At 39.8% G+C, this 23,750-nt stretch overlaps 2 protein-coding genes across 3 annotated transcripts; one reads left to right on the top strand and one right to left on the bottom strand.

Moving 5' to 3' along the window:
- Positions 1–124: 124 nt before the first annotated feature.
- flot1b (flotillin 1b) lies at positions 125–8,167 on the bottom strand. Its single transcript, XM_063484812.1, has 13 exons — positions 8,050–8,167; positions 7,433–7,483; positions 6,962–7,037; positions 6,631–6,721; positions 4,551–4,694; positions 4,283–4,402; positions 3,502–3,597; positions 2,965–3,117; positions 2,697–2,878; positions 2,573–2,618; positions 2,271–2,408; positions 1,670–1,834; positions 125–1,575 (listed from the first exon to the last, which is right to left on the bottom strand). The coding sequence occupies exons 2-13, from the start codon at positions 7,473–7,475 to the stop codon at positions 1,546–1,548; spliced, it is 1,284 nt and encodes a 427-aa protein (XP_063340882.1). The 5' UTR covers positions 7,476–7,483; positions 8,050–8,167; the 3' UTR covers positions 125–1,545.
- Positions 8,168–17,567: 9,400 nt separating this feature from the next.
- On the top strand, positions 17,568–22,142 carry tubb5 (tubulin, beta 5). Of its 2 annotated transcripts, none has more exons than XM_063487181.1 (5): positions 17,568–17,729; positions 20,237–20,345; positions 20,614–20,721; positions 20,802–21,046; positions 21,158–22,142. In XM_063487181.1, exons 1-5 carry the CDS (start codon positions 17,673–17,675, stop codon positions 21,968–21,970), a joined length of 1,332 nt encoding a protein of 443 aa, XP_063343251.1. In that variant the 5' UTR covers positions 17,568–17,672; the 3' UTR covers positions 21,971–22,142. The 2 variants fall into 2 exon arrangements, with proteins under 2 accessions (XP_063343251.1, XP_063343249.1); XM_063487179.1 differs by having other exon boundaries at positions 17,569–17,729; positions 20,611–20,721.
- The last annotated feature ends 1,608 nt before the right edge of the window (positions 22,143–23,750 follow it).

Raw genomic sequence — 23,750 nt, forward strand, 5'->3', positions numbered from 1 at the left:
ACTGTGTTGTCTATTTTTGTAGATGTTTTAATAAAGTTAATCTTTTCAAAATCAGTGTGTGCTTGTTATTGTTTACATCTGTCAAAAGAAAATCAAAGGTTTCATCGATTGAAATATATTTTATTATAAGTCTAACATAGATGACGTTTAATATTTGATACAAGCAGCCAACTTTCACACTATATCAACAAAGGCTGAAAATGCAACATTAAAAAAAGAAGAAGTATTAGTCACTAGAAAGCACCAAAGGAGACAGGCGGATTCTGGCTTTCGTCCTCAAAAGTGACAAACTGGGTTAAGATCAGTTTGATATGAGGAACTGTTCCCTGATGAGTTTAACTAGTCTTAAACTGATGACTGAGGAGTTTCACCAGGCACTTGGTTGCAAAATGCGGAGAGTGATTCTTAAAAAAAAAAAAAAAAAAAAAAAAACTAGGAAAAAAAAATTGCACTACTTTAACGCAGGAAAAAGACAAGACAAGGCGACTAAACTCAAGGCAGCACGCATAACAAAGCAGTAGGCTGAGCTACTTAGTGATGGTCCTTCTTTACTTATGACAGCTGTATAAAAAGGCAGTTACAGTGAAGAAGAAAACAAAAGGTTCAACATACTTTCATTGGCTTTAACAGGAAACCTAACCAAACCATAAGTTGTTCCAACCACCCACTTCCTCCCTCCTCCTTTCAAGACACAAAGAAACTCCTCCCACTTGCAGTTCCAGCCGATTACATTGTTGGCAACAATGTAATCCATTACTACAAAGAGACTCACGTATGTCTTTTTGCAATGAACTAGTAGACAAAGAAGAGACATTCGGTCTTTTGTGATTAGTACATAAAAATATTAACATTTCAACACAAAACTGAGGTGATTTGATAAATGCTCTCAGCAAGATTTCAGTCAGCCAACTAGTGGTCTAAATGTAGAATGTACATTGCGCTAACGTTTGTTTTTTAGGGTCTGACTTTGTCAGAACCTCCTTCTCTCGTGCTCAGAGCCTCCAGGTGAATGATCAGATTTAATAAAGGGGTGTGTAGCAGTGGCAGAAGTGTAGCAGCATACTCAGTTGGGCTCCCTGAAAGTGTATGTTTTGCATTATTTGATTAACTGAAAGGCACAGAAAGAAAATAGAATAAGGCTATAAGCTTTTCCTAAATTTTCATATTAAAAAGTAAAAAAAACAAACAAACGTAATAGTTCATTGACCTAGTCCCTAAAAACTGGGCTTCTACGTATTAGCTGAGGCTTTTATCAGCCAAAGACAAAAGTTGTGCAGTCGCTGTATCACGTGAGGCTGGTTGCAATGTGACTTGCAGCATGAAGCACAGCAGCACAGCTCAGGGACATGAAAAGAAAACCACACAACAGGGGAAGAAAAACCTAGCCTTGTTCAGACTGGGGGAAGGACATGAGTGAAAAGCATGCATTCACACAGACAATGAGAAAGGTTTACAGTGTTTACAAGTCAGTACAGTCGTTACAGGTACGAGGAGATGTGGAGCTCTTTGTCTAAATATTGTTGACACCTCTCCTGATTACCCTTCTCAATGCGCCCGGGTGGTTTTCCCTGCAGCCTGCGAGGTCAAAAACACAAATACGAATGAAATAACACGTGTACTTGTTTTGAAGTCTGTTACAAAGCCTATTTGCCTTTCATGCAAACTGCACCTGGGAGATGTCGACTCCAGTGAGTTTCTCTACAGCATTCGGCAGCTTGGTCATGATGTCCAGCACTTCTCCAGCAAGTTTGGAGGCTCCTACATCTGCGCCACCGCTGGACACCATGGTAATCTTCTGTGTTGCTGACAGTGGCTTGCTGATTTCCTCTGCCATCTGCAGAACAAGAAAGATCAGAATTAGTAAACTGAAGGAGTGTGATATGCTTGCACCTTCAAAGTGTGCCATCCGTGAGCTAAGAAGCATGCGAGTCAGCTAATTTTTCTGAAAACTGAGCAGAGAATCACAATTTCAAAGAAATCTCAAAAGTTCAAAGCAACAATGTATCAAGCTTTGGGATATAAAGGTATATAATTAATATACCTTTTATGAATAACAGTTGAGTTGTGATTACTGAAATTTGGTTAAAAAATATTTTAAAATCTTAAAAAGGCCTTGGAGTTGGAAAATGTAAAAAAAAAATTGCAAATTTTTTATGCAAAGAGAAGAAAAATAAAATCAACATTAAGGACTAGCTCTGATGAAAATGGGTTGAAAGGCTAATATAAAAAACAATATTCATGATATTTTCATCCATCAGAGTCAAACTGACCAGAGGCAGTTTCTCCAGCAGCATGTCCACCATGGCTCCTTCTTTGTACTGCTTGAAGGCCTCTGCCTTCTTGTTCATCTGCTCGGCCTCAGCACGGCCCTTAGCCTCCATGGCAAAAGCCTCTGCCTCGCCCTTCATCTGCATGACAACACACAGAGCAGATAAGAGTGACGATGGCAGTAGTCACATGAAGCAGGAGAGAAAAGAATGCCACATTATATGATGCAAAGTCACAGAAGGAAAGGTGACGAGAAAATTAACAGTAGGAAAACACAGTGACAGAAAAGAGGGGCGGTTCTCACTCTGATGGACTCTGCCTCAGCCTCAGCTTCCATGATGAGCTGCAGACTGCAGTAGAAAGGAAAAAAAAGAATGAATTTTTTTGTTGTTCAGTTTTGAGAAGCAATATTATGATTTAGTGCTCACCGCTGGGCCTCTGCCAACTTCTCCAGTCGGTATTTCTCAGCTTCTGCAGGTTTCTTAACCTTGGCCTCCAGCTCCTTCTCCTTGCGTGTGATCTCCTGCTCCTGCAGAGTAATCTGCTGCGTACGCTCCACCACTTGAATCTGCATCTTCTCCTCTTCGATGCGCTGCTTGGTCTTGGCCACCTGAAATGGAAATTCCAACAATTCTCAGCTTACCATCAATAAAAACACAACATTTTGGACTTGGCCAGGCATTATGATGAGTGTACCTGAAGCTGATAGGCCATTTCTGACTCGGCCTTCTTGGCATTGACCTCAATGTCATAAGCTGCTTTCTTCAGCTCATAGTCTCGCTGGGCTTTCGCCATTTCAATCTCATTCTTGTACTGAGCAGACACCTTCTCCTGCATTGCGTGTGCCTCCTGAAAATGAACAGTACAGGAGAGAAAGACAAATTTGGTACTGCTCATCAGCATTATCTTGTTATTACATGTCATTGTCCCGTCTTTCTCCCCTCTCCCCAGCTGGTCCTTGCAGATGGCCGCTCCCTGAGCTTAGTTCTATTGGAGGTTTCTTCCTGTTAAAAGGGAGTTTCTTCCTTCCCACTGTCACCAAAGCGCTTGCTCATAGGGGGTCATATGATTGTTGGGGTTTTCTCTGTTTTCTTTGTATAATTGTAGGGTTTTCACTTTACAATATAAAGCACCTTGAGGCAACTATTGTTGTGTTGTTGTGGCCCTATCTAGATAAAACTGAATTGAAATGAACTGAACTGAACAGGCAGAGTGACATTGACGATTATTTACCTTAATGACAGCATCTCGTTTGTATTGAGCCTCTCCAATCCTGGCATCCTTCTGCACCTGAGCTGTTCTGGCTTTACCCAGCGAGTGGAGGTAGTCCTGTAGGAGAGACAGAAAGAATGAGAGAAAGTGACAACCGACTACCAGAGAGCCTTATTCAGGCATTGAAAAGCAAAGTAGTACATCAGACAAATGCGTAATGTCGTTACCACAGAAGCACTTAGGCCTCATTTATGTCTACTGGGATGGCTCCAGGCTGGGAGTCGGGTGAGTCAATATCAATCACTTAAGAGCATTACAGTAACAGAGGAAATCATACAAGACTAAACGCTTTGAAAACCTACATATTTCTAATGAATTTATCACAAGTCCACCAGCAGTTGGCTTTAATGGGGAGGCAATTTTTGCATTTATTTGCTTATTTTTAGTGGTCTGTCACAGATCCCACATATTATCACTTGACGATGCATCGTTTCCTGTTGTACCAAATATAATGCTCTGACAGAATATTCAAGACCTCATGGTAGATAAGCTGTCTGTTGACCCCAACACACGGTACAGGTACTCCACGCAAAGCTTGCTTTAATACAGCTTGCCATATTTAAAACACAATCCTATTTTTCCTATACATGCACATTCAATCACCCACTGAGGAACCAGCTGGAAAGGTTTAGCATATCCCCCATGCCAATTTGTGACCTTCCAGCGTATTTTGTGATGTTTTTACAGTCAGAGTCTTGTCACCAGTGTTGAAAGAAGAAGAACTCAAACAGACTTGGCATACCTGATCGTCATGAACATCTTTCAGCGTGTAGCTGACGACACCAATCCCCATGTTGACCAGGTCAGAGGAGGCTACTTTAAAGACCTGCTCAGAAAACTTCTTACGATCCTGGTAGATCTCCTGCACACACACACACACACACGTCAAGTTACATAATAATTAAAAAAAAAGGGGAAAAAAGGCATGCCCTGTGCTAGTACTGAATAATAAACATAATTTTGTGCATAAAAGTTCTGCAAAATGTATTTTAGGGCCTCAATGAACCAACCTCTACAGTCAGGTGGGCAATGATGGCTCTCTGGTGTCCCTCCAGCGTCTCCAATGCAATCTGAGCAATCTCAGCCTCAGACTTTCCCATGAACATCTGACAGGCAGCTGCCAACATCTCCTTGTTCTGGCCCTGGATCTTCACCTGGAAAAAAACCACAGTTTAATGTGATCTCATTAAGACACTGCTATGAATCCTTCATAATGCTTCCTGTGTGGCCCGTGCTACAGACAGACGTTTATTTCACCATGAAGAAAATAGTTTATAACCTTTATAACCTAAGACCCAGCAAATCATTCTTGTCTTCTGTGGAGTGCATGTGACATGTCAAGCATAAACTATGCAGTCCTACAAATTTATGAGTCCTACTGTACTGTGAAAAGGAAATCCTTTCTAGTGATGCCACACTTGTGGGGATTTGACTAACAGACAACATGGCCTGTTCTTACAGCTTCCACATTTTATGGCAGTAGGTGAGGATGTGATACATGTTTTGCAGATATTGTTTTTCTATTGCTAAGGATGAAGTTGTTTCTTCAATATGAGAGTCTTGAGTTTAATTTACCAGGATTTCAAAAAAGTACCGTAATTTCAACCATTTCAAAATGAAACTTTTAATCAGTGGGACTTATAAATGTGTTTTCAACCCATGCTCATACTTCAGGAAGCAGAAAGCTGAGTGTGGCAGAGAGGATTTTACTCAGAATTGTAGAAGTGGACTCAGACTTTTTGTTTTCAGAGCATCAGGCAGAGGAGGGAAAAATATTAGAGCAGGAAGTTCAGAGAGGTCAGGAGGAGGACATAGCAGCTTTTCTGGAGCCCACACACACACACACACACACACACACACACACACACACACACACACACACACACACACACACACACACACACACACACACACACACACACACACACACACACACACACACCTTTTATATCTTAGTGAGGACATCTAATTAACATAATGCTTTCCCTTGCTGCTTACCCTAACCCTAACCATCAAAAATAAATGCCTAACTCATACCCCTAGCCTAAACCTGACCATAACCTAATTGTAACCCTGACACAAAAAACACATTTTCAGCCTCAAAAATTTCCCTCCAAACTCATGGGGACAGGCATTTTGTCCCCATAAGTGACAAACACACACACAGTGCATAATCAGCTAAAAGTTCTTAAACTATTTACTCTGTTGATTTAGATAACTATTAATATACTGCTAAAAGTGAATTAAACTGTACCTCACCTTGTACCTTTCTTTATTAATTCAGTTTTAATCATAATGAGATTAATTTAAAAACTGTTTTTAAGCATGAAACATGAAAACAGGACACTGCCCACAACCACCAAAACTTGTGTGCTTGTGATTACAATAAACACTAAATATGCAACCAATGTCAGCGCAAACAAACCAGAGGGAGATGCTCATCTCTGAAGGCAGGCTTAAAACTAAAAACAGTCCTCAGTATTATCCATGTTCATAGCATGACTTGGATACTCTAGGATCAAGATATACTGCATCTAATTTATAGCCAGTTCAGTTAGTTGAGACAAAATCTTCAAGATTAGGCAGTTCATCAAAGTACCTACCTTTGGTAGGTGAGACCTCTTTTAAATGAAGACCAACAAAGCTTCAGCTGCAGATGATTCACTGGACAGGCTGGTGTTCCAGTGGTTTAAGCCAATAAAACCAAATCCCACAGCTTCTGAGCCCTAGCTTACACATTGCTTTTCCACAATAGACTTTGGGTGTCATCACTTTGCCTCATGTCAAACTCCTCAAATGCTGGCATGTCCTCTTTTGAGCTTTCACCTTCCTACACCTGATTGAATTTCTTCCTGATTACACTACATGTGCAGACTTTACTTCCTCATTGAGGTGTGTGCTGACAGCAGCACAAACTTGAAACTACAGAAAAAGTGGCTTAAATTTAATGTTGATTTAAAAATGATGTGTAACACTTTCACTATTCTCTTTGTGAGAGTTGATTTTAAAGGCAGTTTTGTGCCATGTGACATCTAAATATTCCCAATCCGTTGTAACTTCAAATTCTGAAAAAAAGCTCTCAAAGCATACCTGCGCAATGCCAGTGACAGAGATAGGGACACCATGGCGGGTGTAGACTTTGTCACTCTTCACATTTAGAGTCAGGGTGTTGAGTGTGATCCTGATTAGAGCAAAAACAAACAAAACAAAAAAAAGACCAAAAGGAAGGGTGAAACTGATGAGATTCAAAAACTGAGAGCAAGGGTAACAGTAACATTGAAGAAACTAAGATTGCTTCCCTGATAATGGCAAGCTTCCCTATTTGCGGTCTCTGTCTTTATTTCACACTACGATGAACTGCACAGCAATGCTGTAGCTATAAAAACTGCACAAGGGAAATTAAAATTAAAATGGGAATTACCTCTGGATTTGTTGAATACACGGCAAGACAAACACTCTTCCTCCAGCAATCATTAGAGGTGGAGAACGGCCGCAGCCTGGCAAAAGAGGGGAAACCAAACATAAACAAATACATCCAGTAAGAGTCACTCATTCAGGAACTGATTCAAGAGAGCAGAGCTGAACTTGCAACCTTTTATGACAGTGCGACTCATGCAATTCATCCACAACAACTTGCGCCATTGGAAAATTCCTAGCTTACTCTAAACTGTCAGCAAGTCTTGGCCAACCTTATCACAAGACACATGTGACACTTGTACACAACACTTCACTCTAACAGTCCAATTCCAGGATTACTCTGTCTTTTGTTTATTACACTGATCTTCTGAGCTGCAAGTTTCTAAACAACAATAAAGCTTGCAGATGCTATGGTGAGAATATTCTCATGTGTTGTTCACAGAAACAATGACAGAAACAATAATGAATCCATTACCAGACACCACCATCGCTTCATTGGGTCCACATGTGTAAAACATCTTGATTCCTAAATTTGAGACACACACAAAAAACTCGTGAGAAAAAACCCCAATGAAAATAAAACGTATAAAGAGACAGGTGGATGTATCCACCAGTACAAAACCCACTGTTCAACACACAAAATATAGATTAAATCGTTTTTATTACAGCGTCTTATTGCTTATTTAAAGGCAATGAGTCCTATACTGCCAACTATATTTTATTCATGTCGGTTTAAACCATTTAAATCTAATTAGGTTTCCATGTTTTCCCAGCGACCCTCGGGGCTCCTCCCACTCCCAACAGCCCTAATCTTCACACGCAACTCGGACTTTCAATGTAGTAGCTGGAACAACCAAAAAGCACATAAAGCACAAAAAAGTACCGATAATGGCAAACAAACACGGGTGTTGGATGTAAAATTAAAAACTTTAAAGAAAGCGACCTAACCTGCATATTAAAATTCGCTATCTCGCTGTTTAAAGGCAGTGGATCGAGTCTGGGTCGATAACGTGGGGGTTAAAAAAACTGCCCAGTGTTTACGCTACAGCACCGCGATTTAACACGTTAAAACGAGCACTCCGGTTAACTTACCGTTATCCGGTCAGGTCAAAAGGAAACCTCCTTTTTTATATAAAAATAATAATAATAATAGTAAAATAAAGTCGGTTTTACTGTTGCGACGGTGAGAGCGTCGCTGCACGTCGCTGCCCGTACACTATAATCAGAAAAATGTCTCTTGAGTGGGAAGTGCTCTGCGACCACGCCCATCCTCACGCTGACAGTGACGTAAGTGTGTCTGTTGTCATCTGGCGGCTTAGAGCGACAACTGCACCTCCACCACATCCATTTATCTATCTAGCAAAGAATTTATGATATCATGATACAAGGTTATAATAGTTGACTTAAACTAAAAACTAAAACTAGAAATAAAGAAACAACTTTTGAAAAATCTAAAAACACAGAATAAATATTCTTAGTTTTAGTATTTGTAATTTTGGTTAAAAACATTACAACTTGCCTGATGAGGCAATGATGAACATGTGTATTGAGACATTGGATGTCTACATGCTGGTGAGTCACCCACCTTTAAAAAGTTGTTTTTTCACAGTAATACCTGTGATGATTTTCCTCAGTCTTGCCTCTGACATACACTACCGGTCAGTTTTGGACACACCTTTTCATTTAACAGTTTCTCTTTATTTTCAGGACTATTTACATTCTAGATTTTCACTGAAGGCATCAAAACTATGAATAAATACATATGGAATTATGTAGTAAACAAAAAAGTGTGAAATAACTCAAAACATGTTTTATATTCTAGATTCTTCAAAATAACCACCCTTTGCTTTGAATGCTGCTTTGCACACTCTTGGCATTCTCTCGATGAGCTTCATGAGGTCGTCACTTGAAATGGTTTTCCAACAGTCTTGAAGGAGTTCCTTGAGATGCTGAGCACTTTTTGGCCTTTTTGCCTTCACTTCATCCCAAACCATCTCGAATGGATTTATGTGGATTCTAGTGACTGTAGAGGCCAGACCATCTGGCGCAGCACTCCATCACTCTTTTTCTTGGTTAAACATTTCCTACACAGCCTGGAGGTGTGTTTAGGGTCATTTTCCTGTTGAAAAATAAATGATGGTCCAACTAAACGCAAACCAAATGGGATGGCATGTCGCTACAGGATGCTGGATGCTACACCCTCACAAACCATCACACCTCCTCTTCCATGCTTCACGGTGAGAGCCATGCATGTAAAGGCCATCCTTTCACCTTTTCTGCGTCCCACAAAGACACAGCAGGTAGAACCAAAGATCTCAAATTTGGACTGATCACACCAAAGCACAAATTTCCACTTGTCTAATGTCCATTCCTTGCGTTTCTTGGCCCAAACAAATCTCTTCTACTTGTTGCTTTTGCTTATTACTGGTTTCTTAGCAGCTATTTGACTATAAAGGCCTGATTTGCACAGTCTCCTCTGAACAGTGGATGTAGAGATGTGTATGCTACTGGAACTCTGTGTGGCATTGATCCAGGCTCTAATCTGAGGCACTGCTAACTTGTGATTTCTGAGGCTGGTGACTCGGATGAATTTATCCTGAGCAGCAGAGGTGATTCCTGGTTTTCCTTTCCTGGGGCAGTCCTCCTGTGAGCCAGTTTTTGTGATGGTTTTTGTGACTGCACTTGGGGCAGGGCTGGACTGGGACAAAAGATCGTCCCGTGCATTTTGACTAGAGACCGGCCCACCAGGTATTATAGGAAAAGCCATACAGCCTTTGAATGAAAACAAACGCTGTTGTGACAGTGATGTAAACTGTCTTGTTGGTATGTGTATGATTTCTATACATTTTACATCAGATGAAAACTTTGGTTGTAAGATTAAGATAATTATTTATTAAAAGCTAGACATTTTAAATGAGAATAAGGAAGAAAAGTATTTCTTTGTGCCCCCTTTCCCTGTTAATGCCCTACCTGGCCCCCTGGCAAAACTTTGCTAGACCCGTCCCTGCACAGTTATCAGCTGTCAGCTACATAGAAAAGGATCCTGGTGTTATTTGTCTCTCAGAAACAGTTCATAACTTCCCTTCAACTCATTCATGTCACCTAAAAGGTAAACCTGCTTCTCCATCACCTGTTCAGCTCTGATGATTCAGTAAGGACATCTCCTGGTTTCATCTTCATGAAACCAGGAGATGAAACCACCACATATCCAAACCGATATCATGACCAGCAGCTTTTACAGCTGTGGCTCCAGCAAACATCAGCTGATACTAGAAATGAATATTAAATAAATTCTAACAACAGCTGATCAAGCTTAAACGTGCTGCTGTTGTTTAGCGCAGCATCTGCTGGTTTCCTCTTTCTGGCGCAAAGTGGGAGATAAACAAGAGAGAAAAGCCAATCAGCTGATCATTGATCAGTTTCATGACTGAAGTAGCAACAGGAGAGGGAGGGGAGAGAATGAGAGGAGAAGAGGCAGCTGACAGCGTAAAGATGCAGAATAACTCCAGCTTTGTGTCTTTTTCCATTCTAGCTGAAGTCCGGGACAAACTGTGTTCCTTCTCAGCTCAATAGGAAACGCGTAATATATCCTCTGATTACGGGACGATTCCGTTTTTTACAGGACGGTTGGCAACTCTACTAACTAACCTTATGAATAAAATAAAGTTCACTATCAGTAACATCATTGCACCCACCCAGCTGTATTGGTTTATATCTGACCCAGATAGACTGCAGGTCATAACTTCTTACCTGAAGTTCAGTTCACCTGACGCTCGGACCGGCGGCTGCCTTGGGTCTCTCCTCCTCCTGCCTCACCTTTCCCTCATCCACCTGCTGGCCTCTATAATAATGGATTGCATTTATATAGCGCTTTTCTAGGCACCAAAAGCGCTTTACAATTCCACTATTCATTCACTCTCACATTCACACACTGGTGCAGGCAAACCACAATTGTAGCCACAGCTGCCCTGGGGCAGACTGACAGAAGCGAGGCTGCCGTATCACGCCATCGGTACCTCTGGCCAACACCAGTAGGCGGCAGGGTAAAGTGTCTTGCCCAAGAACACAACGACCAGGACAGAGGGAGCAAGGGGATCGAACCAGCAACCTTCCGGTTACAGATGAGCTTCCCAACCCCCTTCCCAACCCCCCTGAGCCATGGTCGCCCTATGGAAGCTCCACCATAGCCACCACCAAACAACTGAGTTATTTTTACACATCGGCCAGCATCTGGCCAAACCACCACCTTTCATTGTTTATGCCGTTACAAAAAACAACAACAACAACAACAACAAAAAAAACACATCGGGAAAATGCCCGGTATGCCCGATGGCCAGTCCAGCTATGACTTGGGGACACATTCAAAGTTTTTGCAGTTCTCTGGACGGACTGACCTTCACTTCTTAAAGTAATGCTGTAACGATGTCGTTTCTCTTTACATAGCTGATTGGTTCCTGCCATAATATGAATTGTTTTAGCTGTGTACCAACCTGATTTCTGCAGAACATAACTGATGGTCCCAACCCCATTAAGAAGGCAAGAAATTCCACAAATGAACCCTGACAAGGCACACCTTGAAGTGAAACCATGTCATGTGACTACATCATGAAACTCATTGAGAGAAGACCATGGGTTTTCAGCGCTGCCAACAAAGCAAAGGATGGCTACTTTGAGGAATTTAAAATCTAAAACATATTTAGAGTCATTTATCAAATCTTTCTTTGCTACATAATTCCATATATCTTGCTTCATATATTTGATGTCTTCAGCATGCATGTACAATGTAGAAAGTAGGAAAAATAAAGAAAAAGCATTAAATGAGAAGGTGTGTCCAAACTTTTGACTGGTAGTGTATGTCTTCCATATAATAATAATTAAAAAGACTGAAACCAAGACTGAAACTAATAAAAACTAGACTAAAATTCAACATTTTCAAACAATTGTTTTAAAAAAAACAACAACAAAAAAACAACAACAGGAAAATCCTGTGTGGAAACTGACTGAAACTAAACTGAAATAGAAACAAAACATCAAAATGAAATTAAAAAAAAAAACATACAATTGAGAAAACCCATAATTTTAATAACTATGTCAAGGTATTAAATTAAGCTTTTTTACGTTGTGTTTTATTGTATTATTTATTTATTTCTATTTTCTATTCTATTTTTCTGTCTCTCTCTGTTATACACTGGTAACCACTCCAAGGTGATCCCTATTTTCTCAAAGGGATAGGCCACACCACTCTGAAATAGTGGTTATAAAAAAGGATGAATGGATCTTTTTTTCTTTATCATTTGATGAGTTATTCTACGGTACATTTTTACATGTTTTGCTTGGGAAATAGAAATTAGGTGCAAGGATTTACTGAAACGTGTAAAAATACATGGCAATAAAGTATGCAGGGAAAAAATTGTGTTTGTAAAATTTAACCCGTTTCAAGTCAAAATTTGGTATGATTACCTTTTTTTCTTCACAGCTTGAACTCTCTTATGCAAAGATCTTGTAATTTCTTTAAGTTTCAGGAATAGTTCTCCAGGCTTCAAAGCTCTTCTTTGGATGTTGGCTGTGGATGATCTCACACTGCTTCAGTATTGTTGAGGTTGGAGCTCTGGGGAGACAAATCCATGACTAATATTATTAAATGGTAAATGTTTTTCTGTCTAGCTATGTGTTTATTGCATTGGCAGCAAGTTCGGGATCATTGTTATGCTAAAAAATGAAGCTGCTGCCAATCAGAAGTGTCTGAGGTGTGTATTGCATGGTGGGTACTTTTCTTTGTTCATAATTCGATCAATTTTGTCAGGATCTCTAAAACCACTGACTGCAGTGCAGCTCCAAGCCATGACAGAGCCTCCACCATGTTTCACACTCTCTGTTGTACCTCTTTCCTGACCTACTCTGCACACACTAACGAAAATTTGAACCAAAGTTTCAAATCTGGATTCAAGTTCTAAAAGACCTGTTGCCCCTGATTTCCAGTCCAGTTCTTGTGTAATTTGGCATTTTTACCTCATCCTTTTTTCTCCATTTCCCCTTCTTGACAGCCATCCTTCCACTGAGACCGTTTCTGTCCAGACTTCAGCAAAGAGTAAGCGATTGGCTGAAGGTCTGGATCTCTTAGGTCCCATGTTAGGATGCCAATATAATTTTCCTATTTCTTAAGAACATGATTTTAAAATATTGTTCATCTGCTGTGTATTGTTTTTAGGCCTACTGCTTCTTCTTTTTTTTGCCATCCAATTGATCAGTTCTGTCACTTTTTCAAAGAACACACTGCACACCATGCCGAGATATGCCAAGATTTCAGCTATTAGCTTTTTGAGATTCAAGTTTTTGGTGTAAAAATATTATTTTATGCCCATAAAACTGTGTTGTCTTTGGCACATTTCATAGATTTGACTGAAGAAAAGTGAACAAATTATATGTTTTTGCAACAGGTTGCTGGTAACTAAGTGCCTAAGGTTGTCTGTATGTGTCGACACAACACTGGTTCATTCCTTGAGTTAGTAGCTTTTTTGATTCTTCAATGATACATAGATCGATGGTAAAAAAAAAAAAAAAAAGAAAAGAAAGGAAATGAGGCGTAGCTAAAGACTTTTTCACAGTACTGTACTTAATCTAGTCTATGTTTTTCACCATTTTGGCTGCTTTAAAAAAGTATTTTTTATCTTAAATTGATTAACAACATACCTGGACAGGTCTAAATATTTACTTGGAACACAGGGACATTCACTCATTTGCAGCTAATTAAAAAATAATAACAACAGAATCAAATTAATAATATTTTGCATTCATCATATCATCTATACTACTTTTCCAAATAACTGATAACTGTAATGGAATAACTGTACACTGGTATGTGTTATGTACAGTATTCAGATATGAGAGTAATAATTTGCACAATAAAGCCACACTGATAGAGATTCTTTTATCCAAAGGTGGGGAACAAAATCGAAACTATTTTAAAGATGATAAAAATTAAAACAAGTTAATAGTCCAGCTACATTTAGTGTTTCTCATTTGCCTTGATAAAGTTATCAAATACACCTTAATTTTTGCAGTATTGCAAGTGCATTTTTGTATACAATATAATATACGGAGAGCATCATGTGAGGAATAACCTGCAAAAACCCATAACTTGTTCATAATCTTTAGTTTGTCTCTTAAATGTAAATATTAACTACCATGGCTATCAAAGTGGCAAATACTTTTGCCACTAATTATAAACATACAGTCTATGGTTTAAAAAGAAGATGAAGAATTCTTAGCCATGTAATCTGTGTAACAGGCAATACTGTGTACTCTGAATTCAGACTATTCCTACAAGAGCAGCTGGTATGTGCAAGCTGTTGCCCCTGCAAATGTTTATCTAAGCACATTTGCACTTGTTGATAAATTGTGTGTCGGTTGAGCTCATTACTTCCACTAGTGGGCAGTGTTTACCATTGCTTGAATTAAGACGTGACAAAAATACCCAATCCTAAATTTTCAAATACCAATACAAAGTATTTTTTACTGCATATAAGCATTGGTGCTTTTTACTTCTGCTCTGTTATAGTTTGGATAAAAATGTTGTACTTTGTAGACAGGGTAACACTTTATGATATGGCCTTTGACTAAGGGCTTAATTGTCCTCTAATTAAATGGAAATTCAATGTATTTTGTTTTGTATTTACCTGCAAATCCTTAAAGGTAGGCACACTAGAAGAAGGGCTTAACGAGTCAGGTTTTTAGAGCAAACAAAGAAATAATGACACTGTAAGTAAATATAAGTAGTCTCTAGGTAAATTAAAGTAATGTGTTGGTAAATGTAAGTAGTCCGTAAGTAATTTTAAGTAGTACCTAAATTCTGGGTATTTTACAGAAAATGAAACACAGATTATACTGTAATTAATAATGACTACCGCATAAACAATTTTAAGTACTACTTTCTTGGTAATTTTGTGGAAGCACAAAAAATATTTCCCCATCTTATATTCTATGTACACTGTACTTTTTCAGGGTGCAGGCCATAGTATGGAGTGGCTCCATCATTATAATGTCACATAAGCCTGCAAATTTTGATGGTATTTAATTTTTTTAGTCCTTATCAGATTATTATTGCTAAAGTAAAAGGGCAATTGAATAATAGAACATCTGTCAGGTACATAATGGATATTAAATAAAGAGGTAAAACAATAAGATGTTAAGATGTAAAACGGCAAAGTTAAACTACTCCATATTGCCGCTCACACCCCAAAAATTTATTTACAATGTGAGATCAGGAAATATTAACATGTTTGTGAAACATTACAGTCAACTTGCTCGGTACTTAAAATTACATATGCAGAATGTACATTTATTGTTTTGTTTTTGTTTCCTGTAAAAACCTGATTTGTTACCCCCTTATTCTAGTGTGCCGATCCTTAAGTATTGGTAGGTAAATATATTTACATTGTAAATTCAAATAAAATACATATTAAACATAATAAAATTTTATGTAATTACAGTAGAATTTTGCTCTTAGTCATAGGCTGTATTATAAAACGCTACTATACTGCATACATTTATGTTAAAGTTTTAGTTACTTATTAATTTGCAGCTTTTAAAATATATATTTTGCCATTGGGGCATATTATTATGGACCAACTACCCAGCCTGGTGACAATATAACGGTGATATACATATTAATAAATCAGTAATGATGAATGATCCAATTAGAAAATGTATATGATTCTGAAAGGGGGCATTGTGCATGAGTACTTTTAGTCATTGTTTTGTACTATTATGTAAGCAGAATTATTACTTTTAGCCAAGTAAGAGACCTAAATACTTGTTTGATCGCTTTGTGATACAGATATTAAATTAAAAAACGTATTTTTCGGGCTCTTGTGCAGTGTCACTTTTCCTATAATATCTTCATGAAATATCTTTCCTGTAAGTGTCCAAGCAGTCAAAGGATGTACAGGCACAGGTATAATTTTCAAAACATGTGTTTTAATATACCCCCAAAAGACAAAAATAATCTCGAAAACACATAATAAAGAAAATAAGTTACTCTGAGAAAGAGGTACGTCCATGAAACAGACGTCTACTCAAAGCTACTGCTTAACAACTGAGAGAAGGTTTGTGGTGTCCTCGGGATTCCCATATGCTTGTTTGCCATTCACCTAGGGACCATTTTTGATCTGAGGACACCACAAGGGTTACATTCAAAGGCAGATGCCACAATAACTACATATAATATAAAGAAACCATGCGGTCACAACAGGCAGTTCACTCCCTTTGATTAGTCTCTGTATTTAATCCAGCTCCACCCTCAGCCTCCTCTTTTACTCAAACAAAGAAGGATGAAAGCAGCCTGCAGGTAACTCAAAAAATAGAGCAAAAATAATAATACAATAATGCGCTAATAATACAATTTATATATATATAATGGTTGCTGGTACAGTGTTCAGTGCAATCAGTGTAGTGTCATAATGTGTAATAAAAGTAGATTAAACAAATGAATTGAACTCACTTTTGGTATTACAACATTAACGACTGCTTAATTAACTTAAATGTTAGAATGTAAGATTTAAGGTTTTGCACTCCCACCTCAGGAGTATCTCCACATGGAGTCTGAACAAATATTACCAAATTATTTCAAGTGTGTGGTTGCTGGTACGACCATCACACATCTATTTTCGTAATTGCTTGTGTCAGTCAGGGATGCAGGGGGCCGTAGAATATCCCAGCTGCAGGGTGAAAGGCAGGATACACCCTACACTGTAAAAACATATATTTTAATTTTAAAATGGTACATAGCATTTTTACAGATTCATTGCAGGACTAAGTAACTATTAATCTAAAGTGAAGCTAAATTTGATTGCAGATGCATTCACAGCTAGTAACAATTATGCTTAGTCATTTACCCAAATGTGCTGAAAGTGTTCTTTCTGTCTTGAACAAGGAAGAAAATAAAGAATAGAACCAATGCAATGGATTAAAAATATCAATAAAGTGTGCCATTTTCTAAAGATCTGTCAAGACTATTTCATAGCCTATACACATTAGCATTCTTTAGAAACAGTGTTTAATTTATTTATTTGCAATCCATTGTCAAACATATAGATTTGCTCCTGTTTTCCTGACATCATCTGCTGAGAGCTTGGATCAGAGGCCTGGCCCCTCCTACACAATAATTCCTACCCTTGCATTTTCACATTGTCTTGTGGTGGCTAATAAGTACAGCATATGTAAACTATATGTAAGGTATTGCAGCTCGTTTGAACATGAAGCTAGAGAAAGGCTTCAACATGCTGTTGTTTCAGCAGCTAGGCCTGATGAACCGGCTGACCCCATCTTGTCCCCACTTCATCTGTTTCCTCTGCAGAAGCAGATACAGTAGTGGGTTGTCGTCATCCTCTAGTAGCTAAAACAACTGTAATGTATCTTTCTGGCATTTTTTTCCAGACACCAGCTGGTAACATTCTGGTCAATCCATATATCTAATTTCCACTCCCAGATCTGCAGCTGTGAGGCTCCTCCTCCTCCTCCTCCGTGCTACTCCGCTCAGCCAATCCCCGTCTGCGGCAGCGGTGTCTGGCCACGCCCAACCCTAGCCTAGCTCTGGAAACGCTCCAGCGATATAAATCCATTGTCCGGCACATTCACACCAGTCTGCGGTCGGCTCCTCGTGCTCACGAAACAGCTGCCTTTTTTTTGCTACCCATTGTAAAACTTTCGCATCCATAATGAGGGAAATCGTGCACATCCAGGCCGGCCAGTGCGGTAACCAGATTGGTGCCAAGGTAAGAAAATAAAATATAAAGAATTTATGTTCTTAAAAGAAATAAAATAAATTCTGTGTTTTTCTGTCACAATTCACGTTTAATAATCAGGACATAGTTTAATTATTCGGCTTGTCTGGAAAAAAATTCTCAGTGAAGACAAAGGATACCCTTTTCTTTTCATGCACCATATATCTTTTAGCATATAAATATAACTGTAAATGTCAAGTGATCACTTTTGTGTGCGCTTTTGGTTTTTTTTTTAACTAAATCTTGTGCACTGCGGTAACTGGTGGGTGGGTGTGGAGCAGCAGAGCGCAGCCGCTCGTATTGAAGTAACGGTATAACGGGGGGCTCTTGTGTCTCGACTGGTTTTTGTTCACACAACGCCGGGCGTGTCTGCGTCCCCGGCACTTCAGATTCAGCTGACCTCAAGACACTGTCTCAGGAAAAGAGACAGAAAAAGGGAGAGAGGGAAAAAATCAGTCTATTCTTTACTTGTCAGATCTCCCAGCACTCGGGTTTCTTTGTCTTGCACAGCCAGATATGACTGGTATTCCAGACAATGAGTGGGGAGCTGGGCTTGAGAGGCCTACTTATCCCCCCCGCTAAAGACTGATGGATCAATAGTCCATACTGATTAGATTATTGATTTGGCAAGCTTTAAAGGAAGACTGCAGTTTGGGGTGCTTGGAAAGCAGAAGAGCTGTGGAAGGGTGTGGCATGGATAATTGGTCAAGAAAAAAATCTCCCTTTATTTATTTATTCATTTTTTTTAAAGCTGCATATTAACAAAGACACGATCAAAATACTTATAATCAAGATTCACGGAACTGCTTTTTTTTTTTTTTTTATCAAATTTTATACGTTTTTGCTGCATTTTAATTCTATATTCCAACAAAAAAGGGGGAGGGAGTCAAAGTCTGCATAGGCTCAGTTCATCACCCACCCATTTTTTATAGTAACAATTGCAGTCAGCTACAATAGGTTAGATAATGAGTGGCCCATTATTATCCCTGTTTTACTATCTCCTTTTGTTCTACAGCTGATCATTTGCCACAGACAGCATATGTTTAAGTAGAACAGTAATCTCGCCCTGCTATTTAGATGTACTGTAGTTTAAAGACTACATTAACAATGGCCCATATTTTGCAGGATGCATCATTACTGCCATGATGCGCTGCTGACAGATGTTCTGTAAAACAGGGCCTTCTCTGCAAATGTCTTTCCTCCCCTAACCAAATTAGGAGAAGGGTGGGGGAGGAATGGAGGAAACAGCTGATGCACAGTGGGTGAAGTCACTGGGTTCTCAATTGACTTAATGTGCAGTTGCTGGCAATGTCTTGGTAGACTAATTTTAGGAAATAAATACAAATTGTGCCCATTATATGTAATTCTATTTAGTATTTATTGCAGTTGCACCAAAATCAATTGCAGTAAAAAAAAAAAAAAAAATTAAGTTACCACATTCAATTTATACGCGCCTCCTTATTTAAGCCCGCTGCTCCATTATTTCCTTTGTGTTAATGATATATGATGTAAAGATAGCTGCTTGTAGCCTGGAAGTGAGGATATTCTGGATTCCACCCCCCAAGGACTCATTGACTCAGATGTCCAGTGGGTATGATTGACAGAACTGCTGAAGGGCTACACTGTGGTGAATTAGGTCAGGGTGTGGCATTGCTTTTCTGCTTATTGTCCTCATTCTTTCACTGTGGTTATTTTCAGTCTTTATCTACTCTCGTGTCACTGTAGCTGTCCTAGCATTATTTTTCTTTATTCTTCTTTTTGATTTTGTGCTTCTTTGTTCTGCTGTGTTGATCTTATCTTCCCCATATTAAGGTCACTTAATCATTTTTGCTTTACATGGCCTTATTTAGATGTCATGATACTTGGTCCACAGCTGACTCCCAATCTCTTAAGCAGTGCTCTGCTATACAGCCAGCTTATCCAGATTATTCCAAATCCTCATATTGCGCTGTTAGCAGGAAATCACTGGCTGTGTTACAAAGAAATGTCTGAGTTGGACGATATCAGAAAATATGGTAGAGTAATACGCACTGCCAAGATTTAATACATAAACACTCTAAAAGATCTGAATGTAGTCTTTAAAGAGTGAACAAGACATGAATTCAGATCTGAAGGGAGTCAGTATCTTCAGTGTCGTCTGACTGCTTGCAAATGGATTTTATTTGCAGGTTGGCCCGCAGACGGATCTGTAGCGCCTTTGTTCCTCCCTCCTTTGCATTTTACATATGAAAGAACCGCATTCTGCTAAGTCATCATTCGACACTTACGGAAATGTCAAAAGCAGCGTTGTTGGGAATGGGTTCAGATATGGCTCGCTGAAAAATGGAAAAATCCTGTCATTTCCATCAGAAAACAAAAATGCAAACCCACTGCTGTTTTCCTCATTTTCACCCCCCCCCACCCCCCCCCCCAATCCCATGAACCGCACATCTAATGGGTAGATGTGTACTTTCGTTGCAAGTAACTGTCATGTGATACCTTCCATTTTGTGTCTGCAGTTCTGGGAAGTGATCAGCGATGAGCATGGCATCGATCCCACGGGGACTTACCATGGAGACAGTGACCTGCAGCTGGACAGGATCAGTGTTTACTATAATGAGGCCACAGGTTAGCTGTCTTCCTAACAGCTCATTTTAATAAGTGAGGGTATATTATATATGGATTCATTTTTAACTTGACAATTTAATTCCAAAGTATGACACTACATCTCTTCTTGCATTCTCATCTCTACTGTACTATTACTTACTACACCTTTTCACCTATATCCAAAGGTCATTCCTTCCTGCATTATTGAGCTGGTATTTTTTTTGCCCCCTTTTTCTTTCTATTTCTTTCTCTGTCTTGCTCTCCTCTTGTTCTCTTTCTTGTGGAGGAGGTAAATACGTGCCTCGGGCCATTCTGGTGGACTTGGAGCCTGGCACCATGGACTCTGTGAGGTCTGGACCCTTTGGTCAGATCTTCAGACCTGACAATTTCGTGTTCGGTGGGTGCCTTAAAGACATATATCATGCTCCTTTTTAAGGAAAAATGTTACTCACTTGAATGCCACTCCTTTTCCTTCAGGTCAGAGTGGTGCTGGAAACAACTGGGCCAAGGGTCACTACACAGAGGGAGCTGAGCTAGTGGACTCAGTCCTGGATGTGGTCCGCAAAGAATCAGAGAGCTGTGACTGCCTGCAGGGCTTCCAGCTCACCCACTCTCTTGGTGGTGGAACTGGATCTGGTATGGGAACCCTGCTCATCAGCAAGATCCGCGAAGAGTACCCAGACCGTATCATGAACACCTTCAGTGTGGTGCCTTCCCCCAAGGTAACATCTTCTTGTGATAGCACATGATAAATTTTTGGTTTTAATTATAGTTTCTTTGGCCTGAGGTTTCTCCTAAGATCTTGAAACTGAATAGAAGTTCTGTGTTCTCAGGTGTCAGACACTGTGGTCGAGCCTTACAACGCCACCCTGTCGGTCCACCAGCTTGTAGAGAACACAGATGAAACCTACTGCATTGATAATGAGGCTCTGTATGACATTTGCTTCCGCACCCTGAAACTAACCACACCCACCTACGGAGACCTTAACCATCTGGTGTCCGCCACTATGAGCGGGGTCACCACCTGCCTCCGCTTCCCTGGCCAGCTCAATGCAGATCTCCGCAAACTGGCCGTCAACATGGTGCCTTTCCCTCGTTTGCACTTCTTCATGCCTGGCTTCGCTCCTCTGACCAGCAGGGGCAGCCAGCAGTACCGCGCCCTCACAGTTCCCGAGCTCACCCAGCAGGTGTTTGATGCCAAGAATATGATGGCCGCGTGCGACCCACGCCACGGCCGCTACCTGACAGTTGCCGCCGTGTTCCGTGGCCGCATGTCCATGAAGGAGGTTGATGAGCAGATGCTCAATGTGCAGAACAAGAACAGCAGCTACTTCGTTGAATGGATCCCCAACAATGTCAAGACCGCAGTCTGCGATATTCCACCCCGTGGCCTCAAGATGGCCGTCACTTTCATCGGCAACAGCACTGCTATCCAGGAGCTGTTCAAGCGCATCTCCGAGCAGTTCACAGCCATGTTCCGCCGTAAGGCCTTCTTGCACTGGTACACAGGTGAAGGTATGGATGAGATGGAGTTCACTGAAGCGGAGAGCAACATGAATGACCTGGTGTCCGAGTACCAGCAGTACCAGGATGCCACTGCGGAGGAAGAGGGTGAATTTGAGGAGGAAGCTGAAGAGGATGCTTAAAGGTCAAGATGTGAAGGTCAAGAAATCATCGCCAAAACAGAAAATAATCAAAACGGAACAACCACAAGTAACCAAGAAACCAACATAGTGTCAAGATCACTGCTAGAATAAAACTTTAGTGTTTGTTAGTTTTCCCTTGTCATTAAGTGCAAATAAAGTTGTCGACTGAGAACTCATTTGTCTCTCATTCCTCTTCGCACATACATGATTCTCATCAGTTTAGCCAGTCAGAAAGTAAGATCCAGGCCCTCTCGGTGCAGTATACAGTAGGCTAGATAGATCTGCGAGTTACTGGAATATCTAATGTGATGTAATGAAAGGGTTTATTTCTGCTCCATAAGCATTATGATGGCTAAGGGCCCACATCCATTTGCAACATTCTGCACCAACCCACATTCCCACAACTATTTGGCGTTGAAGAGATTGCACCCTGGCAGTTTTTAGATGACAATAACATAACACCAGAGAAAGTAGGAGGGCATTTGCTGGTTGAGTAACCTACTAATTATATACATATGTTATCTGAGATGTTTACATTTTGTAGGGAACTCATAAGAGCTATTTCATTTCAGGGATTTATAGTAAACGTTTTGACAAGAGGACTTCTTTTTTCCCTGGAAATACAATTAAAAAGAGTTTGACAGGTAAACTCCACATCAGGGGTGGAAATTACAATATCTTACAATAGAGGACAGTTCGCATCAAGATATTGATGTAACTGAAGGAAAAACATTTAAAACACAGAAAGCAGGAATTACAGATTTCTTCATTGCATTGAGGTGTACAATAATGTGTAAATGTCTTGAGCCACACCCATTTCTTTATATCATGCTAGGGAAATGTGAAATGGGTATAGTGATTTATTGGAATATGACAACACACAAGGAAATACAATAATTATGGAAAAAATAATGTTTTTACAGTTCTAACCTGAACTGTCTTAGGAAGGCTTTAAAAAATCTTCAGGAATATTTTTCAGGCTTCTCGAAGCACATTCAAAGCTCGCCTTTGGATGTTGGCTACCTTTTATTCTGCTCTCTGTGAAGATGATCCCACACCTACATTGTGTGTTTTTCTGTCCAGGTATGTTTTTACTGCGTTGGCACCACTGGCTAAAATGCAGCCTCAAACCAGGGCAGAGCCTCCAGTGTTTCAAAGATGCCTTTAGACACTCACTGTTGTACCTCTTTCTCTTGACTTCCTTCTTTAAAAAAAATAAAATATGGATACACCACTCAGTAAGACTGGTCACTGATTACATCACCCTTTTCTCCCTGTTTCCCTTCCATAAGAATGGCATCAGCTATCCTTCCATTTATAATTTGTTTTTCTATAAGTAATATATAATAAATCTACAACACAGGAAGGAATGCATTTTATTGCTATCAATTTTATACCCCACCCCTACAGTGCACATCATCCAGCTCTGTGACTTAAGGTCACATAAGCACTTTAGTGGACTTTCGTGACCAAGGCATGCAGCAAGAGTTGGATCCCAAAGCAAAACTGTGCTCCTGGGCCACTAATTCTCCTACTCATGCACCTGGGTTTTGATGTGATAATTTCTCTATGAATATAAAACACATAAGCACAAAATTTATATAACTGACTTTAGTTAGACCCTACTTGGGACAAGGCCTAAACAAAGCAGCACCAAATGCTTATTTTAACTTTGAGCACTGCACACTCCTATAAAATACTGCACAGGAGCACTTGTCTATTTCGTACAGCTGGTAAATTGCATTGTATCTATGGTATTTTATGTCCAGCAGCAAGAAAA

This window comes from Pelmatolapia mariae, linkage group LG10_11, assembly GCF_036321145.2.
Source record: "Pelmatolapia mariae isolate MD_Pm_ZW linkage group LG10_11, Pm_UMD_F_2, whole genome shotgun sequence".
Taxonomy (NCBI): Eukaryota; Metazoa; Chordata; class Actinopteri; order Cichliformes; family Cichlidae; genus Pelmatolapia; species Pelmatolapia mariae.